Here is a 24,192-nt window from a genome sequence, read left to right on the forward strand (position 1 = left end):
TGAATATTAACAGTTGGGGTGTATTTCAACAGCCAGCAAAGTCAGCTGGGAAATCCATATCATCAGCTTCCCTAGTATGGGACTTGGCATGAACTGCATACACTGTCACCCTGAAAGACAGTCTCACGGGTAATGAAGGGACCATCAAACACTATCCCAGCTCCAGGACACTGAAGTCAGCCTGTTCCAGTCAGACTGCTTACTGGAAACTTTGCTGTTGTTGCCAAGGCCAGGTTTATGGAGGATAGCAAAAGCCTATGGCCAAGCTAGAAGGTTTAATGCCAGCTATGAAATTAAGCTGTCATCTTAGAAAGAAGCATGTATTTATTATACACGCAGGGTACTTAAAAGCCTATTCGCTGTTTGAGTTAATGGCGGTTGCAGGCACAGAAAGAAAAAAAAAAGTTTTCGTTCTTTCCCTGTACTAAACATTTAGAGAGAGAAGAACATTTAAGACAGCAAGTCAGTAGGACACAAACAGCCTTCCCAGGACCAACAATAATATGGTACCCCCCCCTTTTTTTTTTTTTTTTTTAAAGACACTGTCACATTCCCCTGTTTTCTGCCATCTCTGCTTTGACTTAAGACAACCATCAACAAAGAAGCTGGCAACAACTTGCCAACTTGCTGTTGCTGGGGAGTGAAACCTTTGGGAGACAGCAAATCTAGATTACAACAAATCCAATGACAGCCAGAAAAAGATAGGGAATGCGTGCACACACAAAGAAGAGAATCACTGGCAGAAATATCCATTTTACCTTAACTGCTCAGCTCTAAAATGCTGTTTGTTCCTTCTTACTCTTGACTGCTTCTAACACTCCTTAAAACATTTTTTAAAGTAGTGTCTCTGAAGCCACGAGCTATTGCAGGAAAACAGGGCTTGGACATCTGCAGTTGTACATTATTTATGCAACAATTTTCCCCTAGTAATAGCTTTCTAAGAAATACATGGACAGATTCATAAAAAGGTCTCTCATTCCTGGTCCCTTAAGTACACACATTCAAACATACATCTAGTGCCTGCACAATAAAAATAAAAGTGATGGATGAGGTAAGGGACTCATCTGACTGTCTAATAAACTAGATGGTTATTAAAAAGATGGGCTGTTTGTTTACCTTACAAAGCTGAGAAGAGAGGGTGTCTAGCAGCATCTAAACAAAGGCTTGTGCTTAACAGTTCTCATGCTCAGCTTGCAGGGCTAGATGCAGCCAACGCGCTGCTCTGGGGACAAGGCAGCCTCCCCCAGCTGCTCTCCTGACGCATAACAACTCTCATTGCTATCAGAGCCAAAGGACCAAGCATCAATCACGGGGGCTGCGAGGATGCTGTGGATGATTAGGGCGGGACATAAGGAAGATCTGCCGTCCAACCACAGCAGATTTTTTTTTTTAATATTACTCTTCTGCACACAATTTTTTTCTTATTAAAAGAAGAGAGAGACTGTGACACCAAAACCAACCACCTTGGAGAGATCCCTACACCCTTGAGAGTCAGGAGTCCTTCTTCCAAACCAGGCAAAAGAGAGGGTCTAACCTCCCTCTGTTTCTGCCCAGCCCCAATGAATCTATGTGAATAGCCTAATCCCAGAGCTACAGGCTATGCCAGGCAGGGCAGATTTCCTTCTCTTTCCCTCTCTCATTTCTTTTGACCAGAAATGCTGTCTGGACTGGGGAAACTTTTCCCATGGAGTTCCCACAAAAAGCTTCAGTTTTAATGAACAAGCATTCATCAGAAGGGGAGGAAAAGGTCTTTTACTGAAGGATTCTTGACCAATCCCCATTGTTAGTGCTGCAACAGGGACCTGACTTCAAAATACCATTTCAAAAAAATCAAACACATGCCTCTCCCAAATTTTTTTTTGTTCAACTCCCAGCTTTACCCTCCATGAGGAACTAGTGCAGCACAGAACGAAAGGCAGCGGTATGAATATCTAGTGCCAAGTTCCTATTGACATCCTGTGCCAACCCAAAAGTGAAGACTAAGTGTCTTTGTGCCTCAGTTTTCCTCTCAGTGAAAGTGCCTGTCTCCCAGGGAAGCTTAATTCAAACAAGGTTGATTTCTCATTTTTATTTAGCCTGTCTTTACACTGCTCTGGCAGAGAAGAGGAGCCTTGAACTGGTTATTTTATCACAGCATGTACACCAGCTTAAAGGTGCTTTTACATTGCATAAGGGAGCTCTAATGTGAACAGGAGCCAGGTCCGCTCTGTGAGAACAGGTGTCTCATTCCAGTACGGAGCTTACAAAAGCTGTGGGCAGAAAGTGCAGCCTCATTCCACAGAGAAAGTTCGGCACAGGTTATATCAGCAGCCCAAATCTGCATACCTTCCACCTCGGAGGGGAAAGAGAATTTGAAAAGCCTTGGGTATGCACATGCACAAGGGCTGGCAGGACTAGCAAAGCAATGTGGTGAATAGGCACTAGCTGCCTGTCCCCCGAGCAGGGCTGTGGGTGGAAGGAGAGAAACAACCCTTTCTGTGTTGACTAGGAGCACAATAACAGCTGAGCAAATATGGCTCATGGGGATAGCATAAATCTCTCCGCACCTCTGTTAGTCATCAGCACTGCTACCCACTCCACCCTCTTCTGTCTGGGACCGTGGTCCTTCCAGAGTATTCTGGCTAATGTAAAGGTAAAGAGAAAAAGAAACCTTGCAGGTGCTCCCAGACTGTACCAGTTGAGCAATCCTTGCTTTACCTTGGTACTCACTCAATTTCATTTTTCAAGGCATAGGCTACAGAGGAAGCAGAGATTACCACACGTCCAGTGCTGAACAAGTACAATGCAAAGGTTTAACAGGTGGCTTATAATTTTAAAAAATGCATTGTTCCAAGTGGCTCATTAAACTTCAGCTATCCAGGAACACATCCTTCCCCTGCCGTCTTCCTTCTGCTCATAGCGATAAAGCTGCACTGTACTCCTGCCCAGTGTTCATGATGAGAAGCCTATTCAATATCTACCCTCTAGCTTGAAATAAGGAGGAATGGCTGAAGGAAGCACTGTCGCAGCAATTAGAGTGAACTTGCCGAGGGAATTTTTGATGCACAACTTGTGCTTGCTTTGCAGAACCTGTGGGCATTGGGTGCTGCCCAGCTAGGAAAGGAGTCTGCTCCACAGGGTTTCCAAACCACACAGGAATAAAGCTCCACGCCTGTGCATCTTGAAACCTGCCAGTTGAAAGCTACCTGTCCATGCAATTCTAACTCAACTGTCTTTCAGGCAGGGCTTGGACTCTTTCTACCACCCCATCTCTCAAGCAGTCAGTCACACAGTCCTAGCCCTCCTAGAGCTGTAGCCAGACTAGCTGAAAGATGGCAGAAAGAGAACAATACACTTTTTTATGGCTACAGTACATCATCCTAGCAAAAAATACAAATATTTGCATGTTCATACACAATGCATTAGATGGAGCTCTGATTAAATTCTGGTTCATTAGAGTATATTGTAAGTTGTGTCATTCTCATAAGCACATGAGGGAAACGTAAACTACATACAATTACTGTGAGATAGTTGCCTAACACTGCAGGTTAAGAAAAACATGCTTCAAGAGGAGAGATCTCAAAAGTTCTCTGTGAAACAATTCTTCAACATTGAAAGCCATCGTGAGACTTGTCTTGTATCAAATTAAATGACCAATTTGGCTAGTGGAACATAGCATCCAATTTACAAACTGAAATTCAGGAAAGAATTCAAAGTCATCTTGATAAATGGTTTTAAATCAGCGTGATCACAACTTAGAAGTACAAACCATAACAACCAGCAAGAAGAAATCTAGTGCATGGAGAGGAAATTACTGGTGAGACAGCAAGACTTAGAAAAAAATTATCAGGAGCTTAGGTAGACCACAAAAAAGTCTGCAACTTCATGACATTGTAAACAACAACAACAAAGTCAAAACAGGTAAATCCAGCTGGGGGATGTAGTGACAGAGGCCTCACATAAGAAACAGGCACTAAGGACTGGTAAGCATTTAGATCAGCCCTGTGTCCAGCTCCGGGCACTGCAATTTGAGGGAGAGGTGGACCATTTGGCAAGAGTGCAGGAGACAGCAAAGGGAACAGGCAGAGGTTTAGGAAACTTGAGCTATGAGAAAAGGCTGAAAGAATTCCATTTGTTTAGTCTAGGGATGACATTCAGTCTTCTGAGACATAAAAGCTGTTATATAAAAAAAGATGGTCATAGATCATTTTTTTTTCTTCCCCATGGGTAGTTCAAGTAGCAGTCAGCTTACTTGGAGAAAGGAGATTTAGGTCTGATATAAAAAAAGCCCTGGTGATTAACTGTTCACTCATTGGAAGAGGCAGTGGGATTCCTTTCGCTGCATTAGGAACAGGTTACACACGTCAGAGCTGCTGTTAACTGGATATGACCCTTAGTTAAAACAGGAAGGAAAAAAACTATGCGACCTGTTCAGGTCTTTTCCACTCTCCTCACACAGACTGAGAAGCTCCAGCAGATCCTAGATGACTGAGGCAACCTCTTTGCAAACACAGCCTAAAATCTTGAAGATATTTGATCTGGTTTAAGTTTCCAGATTTTGGGGTCTGATCTTCCTAATGCACCTGGCTTCCATATTCTGTATGACAGCTGTAGCTGTGCAGTACCTTCACAACGACAACAGTTTCTGCAGTCTGAGCAGAGAAAGTTTGGCACCAAAATGCAACCCTCTTCAGTTCTTTACATCAGGACAATTCCTCAGCACTAGAAAAGCTTTCAACCTTAGACACTGCCCTTGTGATTTTGAGAGGAAGCTACCCAGAGTCTGTGTTTTTTCTTCCCTAACTTCTCTTTTCCATTTCACATAGTTTCTAAGCATTGTTAGCTTGTGGCATACCTAGCTTTGAGATAAGCCACCTGTCTTTGAACACATTCATTCGTTTTCCCTACACTCCTTTCTCACTTCCACTCTTTCCACACTGAGGAATGCTATTCAATAAAATGAGAAGCCATAGGTGTTTCCACTGGAGCCTCAACATTATTGGGAAACTATTTTCACTTCCACACCTGTTTTTAATAGTGCTTGGAACAACTAGCACAGCAATTGTTGGAGAACTTGCCTACCTCTGCTGGCTGGAGTATACGAGCACACTATTTTTACAGTATTGTAAGTGTATAATTACAGAACACCAAATAGAAAGCTTTTGAAAGCTGTCACAGGCAGGTAAAGAGTATTTCAGACTGATCTTCCTAACTACAGTAACATTCTTTTTTTATGCTACTGCTGGTGAGTGAAAGGGGGGGGAAGAGACAGGTTTATAGTGTGATGAGTCTTCGTGTGATGACGGATCAGCTTTTTCCTGTAGCATTTAGCACTTTACAAGGAGGCAGAGGGAATTGCCTCCGACAGGAGTGCTAGCACTCACTCTTGGACATTTAGCTTGAGCCAGCTGTCTCTGGGCAAAATGTTCAGGCTTTGGTAGTTCAATGACGTAACATATAGGATTCAGACATCAGCCATGGGACAGAGAAACTGCTCCCACTTCATCAGTGTCATGAGATGGAGGCAGTCCTCTTCCATGCTCTGGGTTGAAAGGCAAGGGAAGGACTACAGAGTGATACTATAGCTGAGGTTAGTGTTCTTCCCAGTAGGATTTCTCTGAATTGCAGCCTTACACAGGCAACAGTCCCTCCAGCTGTGGGATCCCATGCATTCTGGGGGTCCCAGCTCCAGAGAGAAGCTGCAACTTTGTGCTGTTGGAGCCTGTTCAATGAGCCTAAGATGAGGTGGGAGACTGATGACACCAATAGGATCACAGACCTCCCTGCATTATAACAGGTGAAACCTGAGAAAAGCCATTCCATTCACCCAGAGTGAGGGTAGCCAGTTTAACACACCTTCCTCCCTCACGTGTTCCAGGAGATTGAATGCTGCCTTACTTTTTAAACATACTCCCATCTCTTTGCCTGGCTCTGAAGGTGGGTTCTCTGCCCAGCCTTCTTTCCTGACTCTTCAGAGACAACCCTTGGGACCTTCTACCAAGAGGTCTTTCCAGCTACTTACACACCATTTCAACAGCCTGAAAAGCATGCAGTTAAGCCACCCCTGAACTGTACCACAAAACATACTCACTGGTTCCCACTGACCACTTTCTTTGGTGGTCTGGAAAAATGCAAAAATGAGATGACCACGAAGAGAAAGGGAACACGAGGATGGCAGCTTTTACTCATGTCCCTCCCTGCCCCCCCCAACATACACAGGACTCTTGCAACACAGCTCACAGGTCTGTTGACATCAATTTGAAAGTAAAGAGAACACAGTCGACATACAAGGAGGTTGTAGAGAGGCAGGTGTTGGTCTCTTTTCCCAAGTAACAAGCGATAGGACAAGAAGAAACAGCCTCAAGTTGCACCAAGGGAAGCTTAGATTGGATATTAGGAAAAATTTCTTCACTGAAAGGGTTATCAAGCATTGGAACAGGCTGCCCAGGGAAGTGGTTGAGTCACCGTCCCTGGAGATATTTAAAAGATGTGTAGATGTGGTGTTTAGGGACATGGTTTAGTGGTAGACTTGGCAGTGCTAGGCTTATGGTTGGACTCTATGATCTTAAGGGTCTTTTCCAACCTAAATGATTCTGTGACATCTTCCTCAAATGTCCCATGCTGCTGCTCCACAAGCCCTACTGATATTCCTGCAGGACCTCACACATTTCCCTTCTTATCTACTCAATCCATCTCCAAGACCCACCAAAGCGGAGAACCTCTTCACCCTAAGCCTGGCACCAGAAGAAGGAAGCCTTCATGGGAGGGGTAGGGTTTTCCAGCAGTTCTGGAATGCAGCTCTGCTTCCTCACAGCCTTGTGCTCTACTAAGTGATATCCATGGCCTCCTTGGACAATACTGGGGGCAGAAGACACTCTTAAGGATACACTGATCTGTATACCACTGAACCCTTTTTTTCTTCAGTTGTCTCCTTGCAAATCAGTTGCAAGCCCCACCAGGGCTTTTGGTTTCAGGAGACACCTAGGTCTAAACCTTTTCCAGAGGGAATCCAGGAGCACAGGTCAAGCCGTTACTTTGAAACGGCTCCTCCTTATTTGTGGCACCTCAGAAGTGTTATCTTTCTTGTGAAGTTGACAGGAACCCTTCAAGAGAGACAGGAAGGTGAGTTAATACGTGTAGTCCATCTGCAGGCATCAACATGTTCAAATGGATGTCCGAAGTGCAGATCCACATACAAGCCTGTGCTGAATGCTGCTATTACATACAGCAAGGAGCATGTTGCTGCTAAGGAATTACTTCATCGAATCACTGCATCCCCTCCGATATGAACCAGCTTCTGCTAAAAAGCAAACCAAACTCCATAAAGGTGACCTCTCCACTCTCCGTTTGTCCCTGTAGGTCCAGGTAATGTCTGGTGCTGGAGCTTATTTTTCCTTTCCCCTCCAAATCCTTAGTGGTTTTAAATGCAGCATTGTTTTTTTTCCCCTTTTACCCCAGCTTCTTATATCTTTGCCCCTCTCCTACCGCTCCCTGTCCACTCGCCTTAACCGGCAGCTGTAGAGTAGCAGTTATAACTCCATGTCTAGAGTAATTTATTTTCTTTCTTTGGGGGATAAGGAGGGGGGAGTGACCGAATTCTTTGGGAATGATTTATCACACAGCACTCAGGGGGAGCTTCATTTATTTGCCTAGCTGCATATGGTTTAACACCTATGGTTGCATGCCGACTATTATACAATGTTATTTTTCCCATTTGTATACTTCGCACCTTTTCATAGAGCAGATTAACTGGTCCCCAATGGCATGTTATTTATGACTTTGTTTGCTGGCTGTCTGGGAAGGGTCCCGGTCCTAGATTCTTCCATTCTCCCTGCTTCTGCTCTCCCCTACATACTCCCTTCTTCACCACACCTGTCACACTGAGACCATGGGAGAATCATACTTGGGCATCACATATATCGTACCTTCCCAGAACTTCCAGGAGGGAGGAACAGACGGAGGCCTCCCAAGCAGCAGTCAAGAGAGGTGGTTGAACCACAGATGGAGCCGGAGGGAAAGGAGGGATAGAGAGTAAGGGAGAAACATCACATTTTGCCTTGCAAGGAAGCAGAAACTCAGCAGAGAACAGCATAAAGATTTGCTGTGAAAATGTAATGGAATTAGTAAGTTTTCATATCATACTCAACAGGAACTTCTCCTGAGATTGCTTCCTTTGGTATCAAGCCAGAACCTAAATAAAAATGAATTCAAAACCAAACCACAACAAACCCTCACAAAAAGAAGGGGTGGGAGGACTAATACAAAGGTCTGAAGATAAGTAGTTCTGGCAGGTGGGGCAGTAAAGTGACAGATTTTAGCCTAATAGTTTTGACAGGTCAGAGGAACACTGTGTTGGGAGGCACTGACTCAAGATGCAGGACAAGAGCCAAGGAGGACACGTTAACAGAGGATAGTAGAAAAGGCAAAAGCTCTCTCACTCATTGGTTCCCTCCCACGAACTCTTGTTCTTGACATCACCACTGACACTTCTTTTATCCTCTTCAGCTATGGGGAAGTTCAAAAGCCACTACTCCCAGGTGTTACGCCTGGAGGAGATGGAAGCACCAAAATGTTCACCAAGGAGGACTGCAGTCAGCATTAGGATGTCATTCCCAGGCACCAAAATTCTCCAATTCCAATGCCACTGTAATATCTTATTCAGCTGTCACTAAAGCACAATTGTGCCTGGCTACCTCCCCTTCTCAATCTGCTTTCCTGCTAAAGTGAGATCAACTTTTCCTTCCACCCATCTCCTCCACCTGGTGTCCTCACTAACAATAACCAGCCACAGATTTTGGGGAAGAGCCTACAATCCTATAATAGACATTTGGACAGTAACATTAACACAACTGGCATGGAAAGACAGCCATTCAGTTTGGAACTAAACACAACTAGTTTAGTAGTAGCAGAAAGTAGGAGAAAAATAGCAGGAGAAGCAGAAGCCTATGGTCTCACATGTCTTTAAATAACAAGGCGGGAAGTGCTGTGCGCCAAGAGTAGGACAAGACAGCTAAGGAATAAGGCTGAGAAGACAGGATAGAGACAGGTGAGAAACTGCCCCCATTCAAAACAGTGCTTTGCTTTTCAAGAGCCTCATCTGAATCTACCTGCAGCTCCCTGGTCTCTGCAGCGTTCCACATTTCCAAGGCACAAGGAAATTTGCTCCAATTCCAAATAACTATACATTCAACACAAATGGGTGCACTGTCTCCCCACTCTGGAAAATAATATAGGCATTCAAGCTCCTTGGGGTTATTCCTCACTGCTAAAAAGGAAAGTCCTAATAACAAATCAAACTTTTGTCTAACCTTGGCTATTTTTGGTGTATCCCACCAAAGCTGCCATATTCCTTTTTAAGGGCAAATCAGCAGGCCCTGCCCTGTTATATGTTGGTTGGTCTCACCTGACAATCTGGCTCAGGAAGAACTACACTGATTCTCAGTACAGGTGGCTTAAAAGCAGACTCCTTATTAATGTATGGGATCCTAGAAAGACTCCATATGGCTAAGGCAACATACCATGAGTACATTCCCCCTATGAGCAATCACTATCCCTGATCCTTAAGAAAGGCATGCAGCCAAACGGTATCACTTCCTAGGTGAGTACTAGAAAGAGGGAGCTATTTTGGGGTGCCATGTGGGTTTTCTTGCCTTTTTTTCCTGCAAGTGGGAAAAAACTTAAGGAAGGAACACAGACAAAACAGAGAACCCAGATCCTGGTAGTACACTTGATGTAATCACATCCCACCTCACTGTGTGGATCCCTGGAGACAAACTGCACCCAAGAGTACACAGACTCCCTTTGGGGTGGATGGCAGGGTGTGCTTCTGCTTTTTGCAAAAGTATATTTAGGCAGCCAAGAAGGCCAATGGCATCCTGGCCTGTATCAGAAATAGTGTGGCCAGCAGGAGTAGGGATGTGATTGTGCCCCTGTACTCGGCACTGGTGGGGCCGCACCTCGAATAGTGTGTTCAGTTTTGGGCCCCTCACTACAAGAAGGACGTTGAGGTGCTGGAGCGTGTCCAGAGAGGGGCAACGAGGCTGGTGAGGGGTCTGGAGAACAAGTCTTATGAGGAGCGGCTGAGGGAACTGGGACTGTTTAGCCTGGAGAAAAGGAGGCTGAGGGGAGACCTCATCGCTCTCTACAACTACCTGAAAGGAGGTTGTAGCGAGGTGGGTGTCGGTCTCTTCTCCCAAGTAACAAGCGATAGGACGAGAGGAAATGGCCTCACGTTGCACCAGGGGAGGTTTAGATTGGACCTGAGGAAAAATTTCTTTACTGAAAGAGTGGTTAAACATTGGAACAGGCTGCCCAGGGAAGTGGTTGAGTCACCATCCCTGGAAGTATTTAAAAGACGTGTACATACGGCACTTAGGGACATGGTTTAGTGGGCATGGTGGTGTTGGGTCGGTGGTTGGACTCGATGATCTTAGAGGTCTTTTCCAACCTTAATGATTCTATGATTCTATATAGAGACATGCAGCTTTCAAGCTGTTTCTCCCTTTGAGAACTTGAATTCAATTAAAAAGAAATGTGAATACATACCACCATTCTTGTTTTCAAAGCTCATTTACAGTTATACTCTGTCCACTAAGAGCTCCTGACAGCAGAAAACTCTATCACTGGAAAGCTGTCACACGAGACGCCTGCATGATGCTTGGGTGCCAGAGCTGAACAGAATGGGCCACATGGAGTTGGCCCCCATTCAACAAGCAAGATTTTGAAATAAACAGCAATGGGTTTTTTCTTTTTTTTTTTTTTAACTAGGCACACACAAACCTGTCTTCAGCTGCTAACCTTAATATATTACTCATTCTTCCTTTCAAATAACGTCATGTTCAAAACCCCAGTGACTGCAGAATATTTACTTGAGGCTGCTACTGATGGTTTCTCTAGAGCTGTTTATTTTTCCATGCATGAGCTCATTACATCACTCTGTGGTTTTCTTAAAGGTTGTCAGGGTGAGCTGGATACAGGCTAGAATCTCTTGCTAACTAAAACCAAATCATTAAGTAGCACAAATGGATTTGGAGATAACCCAACTCTGGAAATGAGGAACAACCATGGATTCCTCAGTGGAGACGGGGTGCTCCCAAACAGGCAGCCATTAGATTTATTTTCTTGGAAGCAGGATAAATTATCAAGTGTTTCCCTAGATTAAGAACTGTAAAAGAATAACCATTTGGACTCTTCCAGGCTGGAATAGGTTAGGGGGAGAAGGCAGGAAAGTAGAAGGCTGAAACAGTAAAAGTAGAATGAAAGGACAGTTCCCACCCATGCTGATTAGAGAATGGCCATTGCAAAGGTCCCATCTGTATTGCCTTCTGCTCTGGCAGTATTAAAAATAAATGACAGAAGGCAGTGCTAAATAACAGGCTTAGTTTGGGGTATCCATGTGTGTGCACATGTGGGTGTGCATGTTTGGGGAAGGTGAAAATCAATTCAAAACAAACATCAAAAAATGTTTTTGTCATCTTGCCACAACAAACAAAATACTGGGTGGATCTAGATCTTCCACTTGCCCCAAAAAGAAAAAACTGACTTTGGGGCTTTTAGGATTCACAAACTAAGTCTTCTGATTTTATAAGTGTAGAAAAAACCACAACTTTTCTGCTACTCAACAGTCCAGATGTTAGAACATGTTCATATTTTGGTTCCTGCCTCTGGCTGAGAAGATTTGAACCTGCATCTCAGCCTACTGAGAAAGAGATCTAGCCGTCATTTCATTCTTTAAGGCGGGCTAGGGTAACAGCACTAGCAATCCCTCCTAGCAATGCTGTTTTACTTAGCATAGAAAAATTCACTGGCAAAACGCCTGGAGACATATAGATTCTCAGTCAAGTGCTCCAATTACCAGGCTAGAGTCATTCTGCTTTACCTGATCCCTAGCTTAATTAGTATTTACACATGCCAAGCAAAACATAAATGCTCCAAAAGAGAGGACTGTTTCAGGAGAACCTCTTCTGTTTGTCAACACTAAATGGAAGGTGGAACACTCAGATTTCAAATGCAGGTCTTACGAGATACAGGCTGCGTATGCAACACGGGATGTCACCAGCTCTGCAATGCTCAGCTACCTGGTGGTTGGTTCACTCTGAAGCCTAACATTGACCAGAAACAATGATAGCAAATTACAGAGCCTATTTGTCTCCATATAGCAATTCTTAAATTCTCCTCATGGTTGATATAGTGATGGTGCTAGCTTTCCAAGATGTCCAATGTCAGTGCTGATTAGAGAGCAGCACACTTCCTCTGACAATAGTTTCTACTGGACTTCTCTTCACTGCAAAGGACAGCGCTATAAACTACCGCAGGGAAGAGAGATCAGGGTTAAGTGTTTCAGTATACAAACTCCAAGGAATAGAGCAGGCTTTCAAGAACTTAAGACTAATGAAAAAGAACAAAATAAAAGAGTTAGGCTGGATATTACAAAAAGAAAAATCCTGAGATTGAGTTCAGACAGCAGAGCAGCTTCCTGTGGGAAGAAGTGAAATCTTTATTGCCTAAGGCATTTATGCTATACTAGAAAATGCTGCTCTTCATACAGTAAAAACATTCACTAGGCCTAAGGCAGTAGATTAGATGACCTACCAGGTCTTTTCTCACTCATTTCAGTGATCCCATTAAATTGCTGCAAGAGGATACCAGACTGTATCTGCTTCAAGACAGTAAGTGCAAGCTCAGAGAGATAATATAGCTGAGCGAATACCAAAACCAAAAATCCAATCTTGCGCTAGTAAAACTTACCTTAACCCCTTAAAAATAAATGAAAAATCAGAAGTGTGATGAGCATTAATATTTCAAGCTGACAAGGGCCAAAAGCAATTAAAAACATCCTCTAATTTTGCATGCCTGTCTCATGATAGCTGTTTCATCATCTTCAGCCAAGACAGACTTGAAGACATTTGAAGAACCTGATTCTAAATGATAATTATCGTCCCCAGCTCTTTGTTGTTTGATCCCACTTACCCTACATTGCCTTTTAACATATACGACAAGGAATGAAAGGTACTAAAGGGGCTAGGCTTCACTGGTTGAAAGAAACAGACTAAAGTAGCCCGCACCTAATATCAGCTAAATCATAGCCCTATTTTGATGAGGCAGCATTTCTTGATATCAATAATTCAGTGTAAGAAACAGAGACGGCTGTGTATTTGTAAGGCCTAATGTGGAAATTTGGGGCTAAAAATTGGCAACCCAGTCTCTTAATGAGATCCTACAGCAAATGAGTGTCTGTCAGGGCAATCAGTAGGGCTGAATCAGATGAACCACACATCTCATTTTAGCTTGCTGTAGAAACCACCTCTTACAGAACTCTTGAATTTTCCAGATCATTTATTTTCAATTTGTAGCATGCACCCACAATAATCTTGTTTGAATAACAGAAATGACATCAGAACCAACTGGGAAAAAAAAGCAGACAAAAGTAAACTCACAAAAGGAACACTTCCATGAACAAAACTCCAGTTTACATCAGGCAGCTTCCTGAGGAAACACTTGAACAAACTGATTTCCTTTACAACGTGAAAGCTAGCTTACTTTGGCTCTGTCGGACCAAGTAAGGGTGGGAGACAGGCTCTCAAGTAAAAGACCCTCCCGCTCCCAAGTCCCGGAGGCTACAAAGCCTCCGAGAACCCAGATCTAGGAACTCTTCTTTCCATCACAGCTACCAGGTTTGTTGCATTGGAAGGAAAATTGGTCTCCAAGATAGGTAGGACCCATTACATAGGATTTTAATATTAAACTGTCACCTTCAATTGCACTGTGAGCTGCTGGTTGTCCCAGCAGCTCACAAAACACAAGCTGCATTTGCTCTCCCCTGAAAGATATCCTTAAAGAAGAATGCTGATACTCCTACATTATCTGAAGCTTCTGTATGATTCCCACTGGCAGTTCCTACACAGACCACCCTGCTACAAAAACAGTCCGGAGGTGAGGCACAGGAGACCGTTGCTAAAACTGGGGTCTGGGCAATGATGGATGTCCTCCTGCTAAGAGATCTTCTCCACTCTGCTGCAAGAGAATCTCACGTAACCTAGCACTGATTTCACCCTGCAGCTGGGAAGTGGCACAGGAAGGTTAAGAGAACTGCTGAGTGCCATGAATGCTCTCTGGCTAATCCAGAAATATCAGGTGACAAAGTACTTCAAGCTATCACAATTATCCGTTCTGGGAACTGGAGTTACTCCCAACAGCTATTCTAGGCATATATTGTTTCATAAAATATATGCAATAGTAGCAGCTCCTATTTAAACCTTAAGGTAAACCCATGGCTTCTTAAGGCAATTTTCTTCTTTTAATATTCCCTTTACCTACTTCCCTTCTCCCACTTCAGTTAAAATATATGATAGAAACCATTCTTACCAAGAATCCCTAACTTTCCTCTTCAGATTCTTCCAGTTCCTTGTGATTTCAGTGACTCCACAGTTTCACCCTCATCTCCAATCTCAAGTTTTACATCCTAACTTCACATCTTCCTGCTCCCCTTTTTCCCCACTCATGTTCATGATCTTTTCTTTGATGTTTTTCATGCTTGGGTCTTCCCTCATCCACTCTATTATCCAAAAAAATAATCTCAACATTTACTTAGGCACCAGACATAAGTAACCTACTTTCAATTGTGAAATAATCCAATCATTTCTCTATCAAAAAATATCCCCTGCAGAGAAGAATCTTGAAGTTGCTAGAAAAGAAGCCCCTCTCTGTATTTTCTCAACTGCTTAGACCAAAAACCACAGCTCAGATCTCAGAGCCAAATGAATCGGTTTGTACATCCATAAAAGACTGAACAACAAACAGAATAAAAATGACAGCTGGCTGGGATGAGTTAACAGATGAAAAAATTAGAGGTCCCCCAGTCATGGTTTGGGGAAACAGAAACACCCCTCATCACACATTGACTGTGGCCTTCTGGACACAAAAAAGGATGCTATCTGAAATTATTTTATAGCCTACACTTCAAGTCCTGCAACACTGAAAAGCAGCAGGATAGCTACAATAAAGAAAGAATGAAACAAGAATAGACAGTGAGGGACTGCGACCTAGTTAAAAGAAACCTCTTTTTTTTAGATGGAACATTACCTGAATTCCTTATACTGGAGCTGTTCAGTTTGGAATCTTTGATGACCAAGTGCTTAATCCAAAGGGTGGGTGCTGTGATTTCTGAAACAAAACAAAACAAAGCACCTGCTTTAAAGAAACTACAGCAACTAGTGAATGCACATGGTTGTTACTCATGAGGACGAGATGTTTGCTACAATCATGCCTTAACTGATCCATCACCTTTGTAGAGATTGGCTCATCCCCTGGTGAGGTCTTCTACCTCTTATGAACCACTATTTGTAAGTCTTCCACAAGGTTATCTCATTATCTTCCTGTTCCAGAGAGTACCTCTCTGCTGGCAAAACATTTTTTTTTTTTCCTCCCTCTACCCCCCACTTCCTAAATTCTCAAGTCTAAAGCCTTTCTCCTCAAGACTTAGAGATCTCAAAAATTATGTTGTGTGCTATAGTACATGTTGGTTTCCACTAAAGTATGTATGAAATCCAGATTAAAAAAGAGTCAATCCAGACCTTAAATATTGCTTTAACGGCCCAAGAAGAGCTGACCACAGTCAGTGGTCAAGCAACAACAAAATCCGAAATAAATAGGCAGAGAAATGAAGATATTTCTGGAAAGACTTGAAAGGAATTCTGTTAAAGAAACAAGTTCTGGTTAGAAAAGCATGTCTGATGCACTACAACCAAGACATCCAAACATAAATTTGTGGGGAAAAAAGTGCTTAGAGCACCTCCTCTGAGGTGTTACAATCAACATAAAAACACAGCAGAACCTGCCCTAAGCCACAGAAATGACACATCATCAGCATTTGATTAGAACTGAGCAAAGCAGTACACAATACCATGTGCTAGAGCTTCTAAAGTGACATTTTCAGAACTAGTATTTTCTGAAAAATTTTCAGTTTCCACAAGAGCATACTTTAAATACTAGATCCCGGAGTTTGTCTTAAGTTCCTCTAAGAAGTTTTTACAAGAGTTTTCTTGCTCCCTTGTTGACATTTACATGGATCTGCTCAGCAAGGGAGAAGCTGGCTGACTACAAGAGAAACTGATTATACATTATAAGAGCACGAAGGAAAAATGAAAGGGAATTTTTCCTTCCTAAATGTTTTCAGCTACATTGATTGTAGGCATTATTGTAATCATGTTCAGGGCATTTTTTCATATGGAAGTACAGGTTGAACACTGATATTCCAGCAGTAGTAAAAGTTTGCTTAACAAAGATTGCCTTATCTGCAGGTTTCACTACACTATTTTATCACCACTCAGTCATGATGTGCTCCTACAAATACATATACCTATATACCTTGGGCCTTTTTGGGGGAGAACTACATCAAATTAAACACTGGGTGAGAGGTAGGAAGGGGAGAAGCACAAAAGTAGAAAAAGTCCATAAGCCAAAGTTCTGAATCCAAACTCCTAAACCTGGGATGAAATTTAGCTCTCGCTCTGCATTATATGAACTGGGTATGTCTACAGCTGAAAAAGGAGGGACAACCAAAGCCAACAGATGCCGAAGAATGGGTCAGGGCCTTTAGAGACACAGTGGTGCATAGCTTTAAGTGAGGTTGAAAGGTGCAAAAAAAGGAATTGTGGGAAAAGAGGAGAAAGGAAAAGAAAAGATAATTAATCCTTTGGGATCTACCATAAAAATGTATTTTCCATCCAGTTAACCTGGACATTTTTTGAAATACAGATAAGCAACATAGACTCCTCTGAAGAACAGATCTGTGGAAAGAGTAGATTCTCACTGAGTTAAGAGGTGAAGTTTACCAAAAAGAGAAGATGTTTAAAGAAGTTATTCTTTAGGAAATGAATACAACTTGCACACTGAAACTAAATAGAGGGTGGATGCAAAGAAAACAAAGCCTAGAAGTGCAGGAGGAAATAAAAGGTTTTTTAATTTAAAACTATAGCAGAGATGATTAATAAAATACTCTTCTGTAGAGGAGAATCTTGTCCTAAGAGGAGATTCACTATAAACATCACTGAGATCTGCATTGTAATGAAGTGAAATAAATTTTAAGGAGATGACTGCTTTATGATTCAAACCTTGGACACGAGAGTAAGTTATCTGATCTACATTATCTCTGGCACTGCTCTGTTATGCCCTCAGGGACAATGGTAGGGAGTGGGAGGAGAACTTATTATGCCTGAAATTTGAATTTTCATTATCCTCTAATGTAGGTGAAAACATGAAAAAGGTGAACCTTCATCTTGGAGATGCTAAGGTCCAAGAGGTATCACACATTTCAGGGGCTGCTGAGTGTATTCAATGCCCTTTGAAAAGTCAGCCCCTTGTGGATTGAAGGTAGGCACCCAGAAACAAAGCATGAAAAAAATTCCACATTTTTATTGTCCATTCATGTTGCTATCAGCTTAACCCTGGTTGCCTGACTTTGAATACACAGGTTTTCAGGAGCCCAGCAATCTCAAACCCACTGAATGGGATTTAGACTTTAGCTCCTTCGAACATCTACGAAGAGTCCAGACCTGACAGGTAAATGGATAAGTGTTTTGCCCTTTTCTGTCATCTGACATTTGCGTCAGACACCAAGTACAAGGCATTCCTCAGGAAGACCCTACCTAAGACACTGGAAGAGTATTCTAGTGAAGTATCATGACATGTTTGCTCAGATGGAATCAAGGGATTGTTCAGGATGACATCCTGAGGTGTCTGGTCCAACCTTCTGCTCCAGGCAGGGTCAGCTATAAGAACAGACCAGGTTGCTCATGGTTTTATCCAACCGGCTCAGAAAGGAAGGACAGAATATCATGTCTCTGGGCAATCTCTTCCACTGCCTCATTGTCCTCACGGTGACGAAGTTTTTCCTTATATCCAGTCCAAACATTTTGTTTCAATTTATGACTGTTGTCTCCCATCTCATGCGTTACTGAAGAGCCTGGCTACATCTTCTTGATAAACCTCCCTGTAGGTATTGGAAGGCTGCTATTAGGTCACCTTTAAGTCTTCTCTTCTCCAGCCTAAATGCTTCTTACACTCTTCCTGATGTACCCACTTTAAGCCACTGTTGGAGACAGTACGCTCAGAGGTAGTGGATATACAAACTTTTCGTCAGACCCATGGGTCTTATGCTTATCACTACAACGACCACAAATCCAGTTAGTCCTATTTTACTAACAGGGATGACAAAAATACAGAGTGACAAACTTAGAGTTTGTTATTCATCGACGCACAGCTTGATTAACCTGCCTGTCATACTCATACTCTCTTCTCCCAAGTCATAAGGGACACTGCTAATACAACAGGAAGCCATTGCATTAGTCATTCTCTCTAGAAGTCTAGGAGATAAGGTCTTGCATAATATATCACAAGATTTTTCATCATACAGTCCAAGTCCATTTATCAGACTTGATTTCACCTACAAATCAAAGCGAAGGTTTTTGATTGAAAATGTTTTCCATAGGACAAGATTTTTTTCAGGCTCTGCCTGTCACCAGAAGGACCAAAAAGGTCTGTTCACTACACTATTCCTCAAGAACTTTGCCCAGTTCTATTTGAATGACCAAAACACTGAGTGTCTCCTAGAAGGAGCTTCTGAACAGGCTGTATTAACAAGATCAGCTCACTCCTGCATTTTACTAGTGCATTCTTTCCTTTGAATATCTATGGGCAACCTCTCAGGGGAAAACTTAAAGGCCAGAAGCATGCTGTGATTACAAACAGCAATTTAATACAACATCAGCTTGCTGCCAGGAGGAACTTTCTTTTGATATAAACAAGATATAGTCAGCATGGCTTCAGTCTCCTCTGTTTATTTGAGAATGCTTTTGCTCTGAGGGCTTTGCTTTGTTTCTTAAAGTTCACAAGAAGATTCTTACAAAGCTATGATCACTAAATGGAAGTGACAGGACTACAGCATCTTGCCATTAAATGAGCTTATTTTAGCAACAAAAAACCCCACCCCATCACCTGTTTTTACAAGAAGGCAGAAGGTATCAACAGCACCACCTACTCTTGCTCAGCAGTCTCCACTGATCCAGTTTAAAAAAGTGTCAAGTACAGCAGTTCACTATGAAAATGCATAGGCCTTCCCCTCACTGCCTTAAGGTCTACAGTTTCAGGTGGATCACAGAGTGGTTCGGACATCAGCCTGTAGCTTGACTATAGTGGTTGTGGGTTTAAATCTGTAGAAAATATGCACTACTTCTAAGCAAAATGCAAGATCTAAGCAGCTGCTAATAGGTCCATTCACTACCCAAGGACCACTATCCCCACTGGTATTTGTGTTTGTATGTGTAAAAAGCATGACCCCTCTGTGATGACAGCCATTTTATCCTTGTTTCAAGGCTTCCAATGGACTAAAGTCTGATATTCCCTCTCCAAAATAATACAATCGTAAGATTAACCCATTTGAGAAGGAAACTGCCTTGGTGGGCCATGAATTAAGTGGGCCCAGAACACTGACTTCATTTGCTTAAATAGTACGTGCGTCAACGAAAGTAATTGCTAAATAAAGAAACCTCCCAGCAATTTTCTTCCAAGTCAACATTCACAAGCTGTGGTTTAGCACTACCCTCTCTTTCATGAAGCTGTAACCCACTGCAGAGGTTATGAAACTCCCAGCACTGGTATCACAAGGGTGGAGAGAGTGAGGGGGTAAGGACAGTCTAAAGGAAGTTGTCATTTCTGACTCAATGCACACTCTTTTTGCCATGACACCTTTTTCCTCCAAGGTTACCCCAGGAATCTGGTCAACTGGTGTTATTGTTGGATTCCAGGGAAGAGGGGAGGATGTAAAAGGATTAGGGAAAATGCCTGAGGTCCCAAGGGCACTGTGAAATTTGGATAACTTATGAGATTCACTGGCTTTTCTGCTTTGCAGGATAAAGAAAGCGTTTGAGCCATAAATCCTAGGGAAGAGAGAGGAGGAAGTAGCTTTTATTGTTATTATTGGGTTTTTTAAGGGATGCTCTTACCTTCTCCATCAAAAATAGGCTGGGTTTCCATGGTAGGCGTTGGCTTCGAACCGTCATCTGAATTGAGGGTTAAAAAGAATCGAAAAGAAACTACCATTATTGAGGTAAATACTATCTACTCTCCAGTACTGTTGAATGATTGGGATTTGTACATGGCCCGGCCAAGTCCAGAAGAGAGAGAAGACAGACAGAATGAAAACAAATTATTCAGAGTTTACACTAACAGCAATAACATTTTACATAGCAAGCATGCATCAAGCACTATCCCTTGATTTAAAAGAAGCCTCCCTCCCTCCCGTCTCCCTCCACAGACCATAGGTGTGCATCACCTGGTAGTCCCCCCTTGTTGCACTGATCAGGCAATCGCCTTCTTAGTTTCAGGTGGCTATATATCCCACACAGGACATTTCCTGAGACAGCAGAGGTCTGGGGATTGCTGTCCCACTGTGTCTTTCTCCTTATTCTTTTTGTTCAAAAGAAAAACTCTTCTTCTGAAACTTACCTGTGCAGAACCTGGCACCAGCATTCACTGCAGAGCTGTTAGAAAGGGATGGTCAATAGCAAATCTTTTTTCTTACAATGTTTGCATCAAGGTATTCTCTAATTGCAATGCCGTGGCAATGTCTTCTAATTGCAAAATCGTGGAAAAAGAACTTCTCTTAGATTAGGTTTTTCATGTGCAGGAGCGCTCCATGTCTTCTGACCACAAGTCTTTCATAATTAAAAGCTTCAACCAAAAATGATTCCACAGGAAATATAAATCTCAAAATTTAGAGATGGACCACAGGGAAAAGCGTTGAGTTTACACTCTGTCTGGCTTAGTACACCTATCCATCATATCTACAGACCCAGCTTGGATTCAGGCTGAGTCTAGTTTCCTCAGTGCTCAGAGTGATCTGGATATCAAGCCCCAGCTTGGAGCATTTTCACACAACACGAGGACAGTGGCATAGCATTATAAGCGAGGCAAAACCTTTGACTGTGGGCAAGCTAAGCTGGAACAAACTGTAGAGGAAAGTCTTTTGTTACATAGCAAGATAAGAATGTAGAACATTGTTGGGATGTAAACTAAGATGAGATTAGCCTAGGGTTGCCTTTTTTTTTTCCCCCCCTTTTTGGAATACAGTAGCTTTAAAAATTTACAATTTGTAACAACTATTTTTGTTACAAAGATGACACTAGGCATCAGCAAAGATGGCAGTAACCTAAAACAGAAAGTTGCACAGCAAAAATCAGTTGGAGGGAGAAGTCTATGCCAGAAAAGCCAGGCTTGCCACCGTCTCCAGGACTGTATCAGACACACAGGGCAGAAGCCATTTGGAGGAAAGGTGCGTGGGACAGCCCCTCCTACAAGCAGCAGTAACTGTCCTCAGCCTTCCCTTACTTTTGTAATTGGAACCAATATAAAAGACCATTGGAAGGGGAAAGGCAGAGATGGAAAACAGAGGCTTGTAAACTATTTTTCCACCAATACCTGTATTTGCAGTTTTATAAAGTGAGCAAAAGCCTGAACACCTCTTCCACAGATCATTAATTTTACGCATTTCCACAGAAAGCAATCTAATTCACAGAAAGAAAAAAAGTAATTTCATTTCAACCTCAGAGATCCACTGATGTAAAGGAGGTTGACAGAAACAAGCAAGAGATCCTGTTGTCATTTTCCCTCTTGACCAATATATTTGTTTTTATGCTTCATTATAAGCACAGCAAAAAATATTTGGAAGAAAAAATACCTACCATTCCTCAGTCAACTATTGTTCTGAGTTTTCGTGTTATTGGGTATTACCAGTAATATGGATAAGCAGTATTTTTCTTTAAAACTCTGAGCAACCGATTTCTGGAAGAATTTCCCAAATTTTGCTTAAATTACAAGAAGGAAGATTTTGCCCTTTAAAGAAATCTCTGGATAAAAGTAAATAGTTGATCTTGACTTTTTTGTCAGAATAGCCTGCTCTGCTTCTACAAGATCCCAGAAATCACAGCTATGACATTTTATTTATTTAGGGTGACACTTCACACTGTAATGAAGCAGTGAGCAGTATGTAATCAGCATGACTGGCTTTACAGATTGAGAAACCAACCCAAAACTGCAAAAGATATTCATAGAACAACTGGAAAGGTGAACAATTCCTAAGTTACATAAAATAGGAAGAGAGCTGGCATTAAAAAAAAAAACAAAAAAAAACCAAAAAAACTTACCAGCATGATAATAAGTTTATTCCTATTGTTCTCATGAATGCTTCTGCACCAAGTAATTACAGAATTGCTTTTCAGATTCAAAGCAGCAACCCAGAAGCCAACAACAGAGAAAAATTAGAAATGAATCTGAGCCACAACACTTATGCAAACCATTTTGTGAACTTTGGGACGCTTCAGGTTCAGGAGGGTTCTTTTAGGCTCGTGCATGTGAAGAACAGAGACACTAGCAATTATAATTTGGGAAATACATTCTTCCTAAAGACAGAATTTTGTAGCAGTTTTTGTATGAAGTTAGCCATTAAGCTACTGAAGGGTATTAGACAGTGACAGAATAAATGCAGCAAATAAACAAAAATACCAAACTAACCTTTGAACTGTGTTTTATTTTTACGATCATCTCTGTAAAATGGCTGTGAACTACACAATCATTTCCTCACTGAGTTACTAAGGCCAAATTGTCACTAAGTCCACATTGTAGCAGCACCCAGTACAGTGTTAAGGGTTTTGCACATAGAGGGAAGTATAATTACCCCCCTGTTGTTCGAGCAAGTATAGTTCTTTCATCACACGTACAAGAAAACATGCAATAGACAAAAGCCCTGTAATTACATTCACCATATTTCAAAAATCAAAAGCAGGGATATTTCTGATTATTTCATGACCTTCAAAAAAATAGTCACATAAAAGACAAAAATTGCACTTTATTAAAAACACCATGCTCACTTCCTAGCTGCCAGCTTCTTACTCTGAAACTACCAAATCTACTACTTAGACTGGAGAATTCTCAGTAGGTCTCAGTGTTTCAAATTAGCTTATGGCAAAAAAGTTTCACTGCCATTCCCTTTGGGCAGAAGAACAACCCTAATACTTGTCTACTCTCATTCGATTTTTCTTCTCGCTCAATGCACTGTTCATCACACTAAACATTTGTTCCACTGGTCTGTTTGCTCCTGGTAAACAAGGAATAAGTTCTATTTTACATACCTGAAAGTTTTGAACAAACATTTTGTATTCCTTAAAGAAACATTTTAACATAGAACAGAAAAACCAAGCTATTTCACAGACCTGTGGTCTCCTGTGATATTATACAAGATGTACAGGATATTGTTACTTTACAGCCAAAGGTCATGAAATATGTTCATCAAGTACGATCTATTCCTTTCTTCAAAAAGCTATTAAATTCCACACTTCCAAAAGAGGCGTGTAACTGCAATAGTTCCTCATGCAGAGCATGTCACAAACAGAGGGATCAAAGAGGTCAAGTAAGTGCTTCCTAATCCCTCTAGATGGCAATGCTTCCAGATCAGGAACTCACGTACTGCAGAACCATCAAAGATAATTTCCCTCGGTTGCAGAATATTCTCAGAGCCTTGATGAAGAGTGCACTGGCATGCTTCTCTTTCCATGTCTTACAACACAGCATGAATACCCACTTTATTTTTCCAAGACAACCACTGAATACAGACAGCATCACTCAACAGAATACCTCTGATGGGACACAGTTTTAAAGCCATAAAACCCCTTTCCAGTAAGCCTCCTTTTCCTAGGATACACCTGCAAAAGTTGAACTGATTTTTCTGGCTCAACTGGTGTCGACTTAAAAATGGTATTTTTATCTTATCACTGGTAAGATTGAAACAGGCAGGTCCAAACAACTCTCCCTAAGCCATTTTCACATTAAGATACCATGGCTATAAGCCAGAAGCCCACTTGCATTACTACTGTCAGAGGCTTGTAAGCTTAAGAACAGTTTTTGTTGTGTTACCCTGACAATAACTCAGATCTATTGCTAGTGGTGGGTAAGAACTCTTTATGCTCCCACTAGGACTCCCCTCCTTTACCCTTGCAGAATATCTAGCAAGCATCCACATCTGGAATGACTGCAGTATATGCTGTGGTTGAGAGACAAGGAAATTCAGTTCATGTGAAAGATGACTGCTAAAGTGATCTTTTTACTCTGAACAACAGGCACTGAAGCCATGAGCAACTCGAGTTATGTTTGGGGAAAAGTAAA

At 42.0% G+C, this 24,192-nt stretch overlaps 1 protein-coding gene across 3 annotated transcripts in view; it reads right to left on the reverse strand.

The window, feature by feature from the left end:
* The window catches only part of SMOC1 (SPARC related modular calcium binding 1), a 142,704-nt gene that overhangs the window by 29,799 nt on the left and 88,713 nt on the right, over window positions 1-24,192 (reverse strand). For 2 of the 3 annotated variants that reach the window (XM_076344788.1, XM_076344787.1), the window contains exons 6-7: window positions 19,980-20,069; window positions 15,061-15,141 (exon numbers count right to left, since the gene is read on the reverse strand). In XM_076344788.1, coding sequence (XP_076200903.1) covers window positions 15,061-15,141; window positions 19,980-20,069 — 171 coding nt within the window. The remainder of the gene's footprint in view (window positions 1-15,060; window positions 15,142-19,979; window positions 20,070-24,192) is intronic. The other variant, XM_076344789.1, reaches the window with a different exon arrangement.

Source organism: Aptenodytes patagonicus, chromosome 7 (assembly GCF_965638725.1).
Source record: "Aptenodytes patagonicus chromosome 7, bAptPat1.pri.cur, whole genome shotgun sequence".
NCBI classification, from domain to species: Eukaryota; Metazoa; Chordata; class Aves; order Sphenisciformes; family Spheniscidae; genus Aptenodytes; species Aptenodytes patagonicus.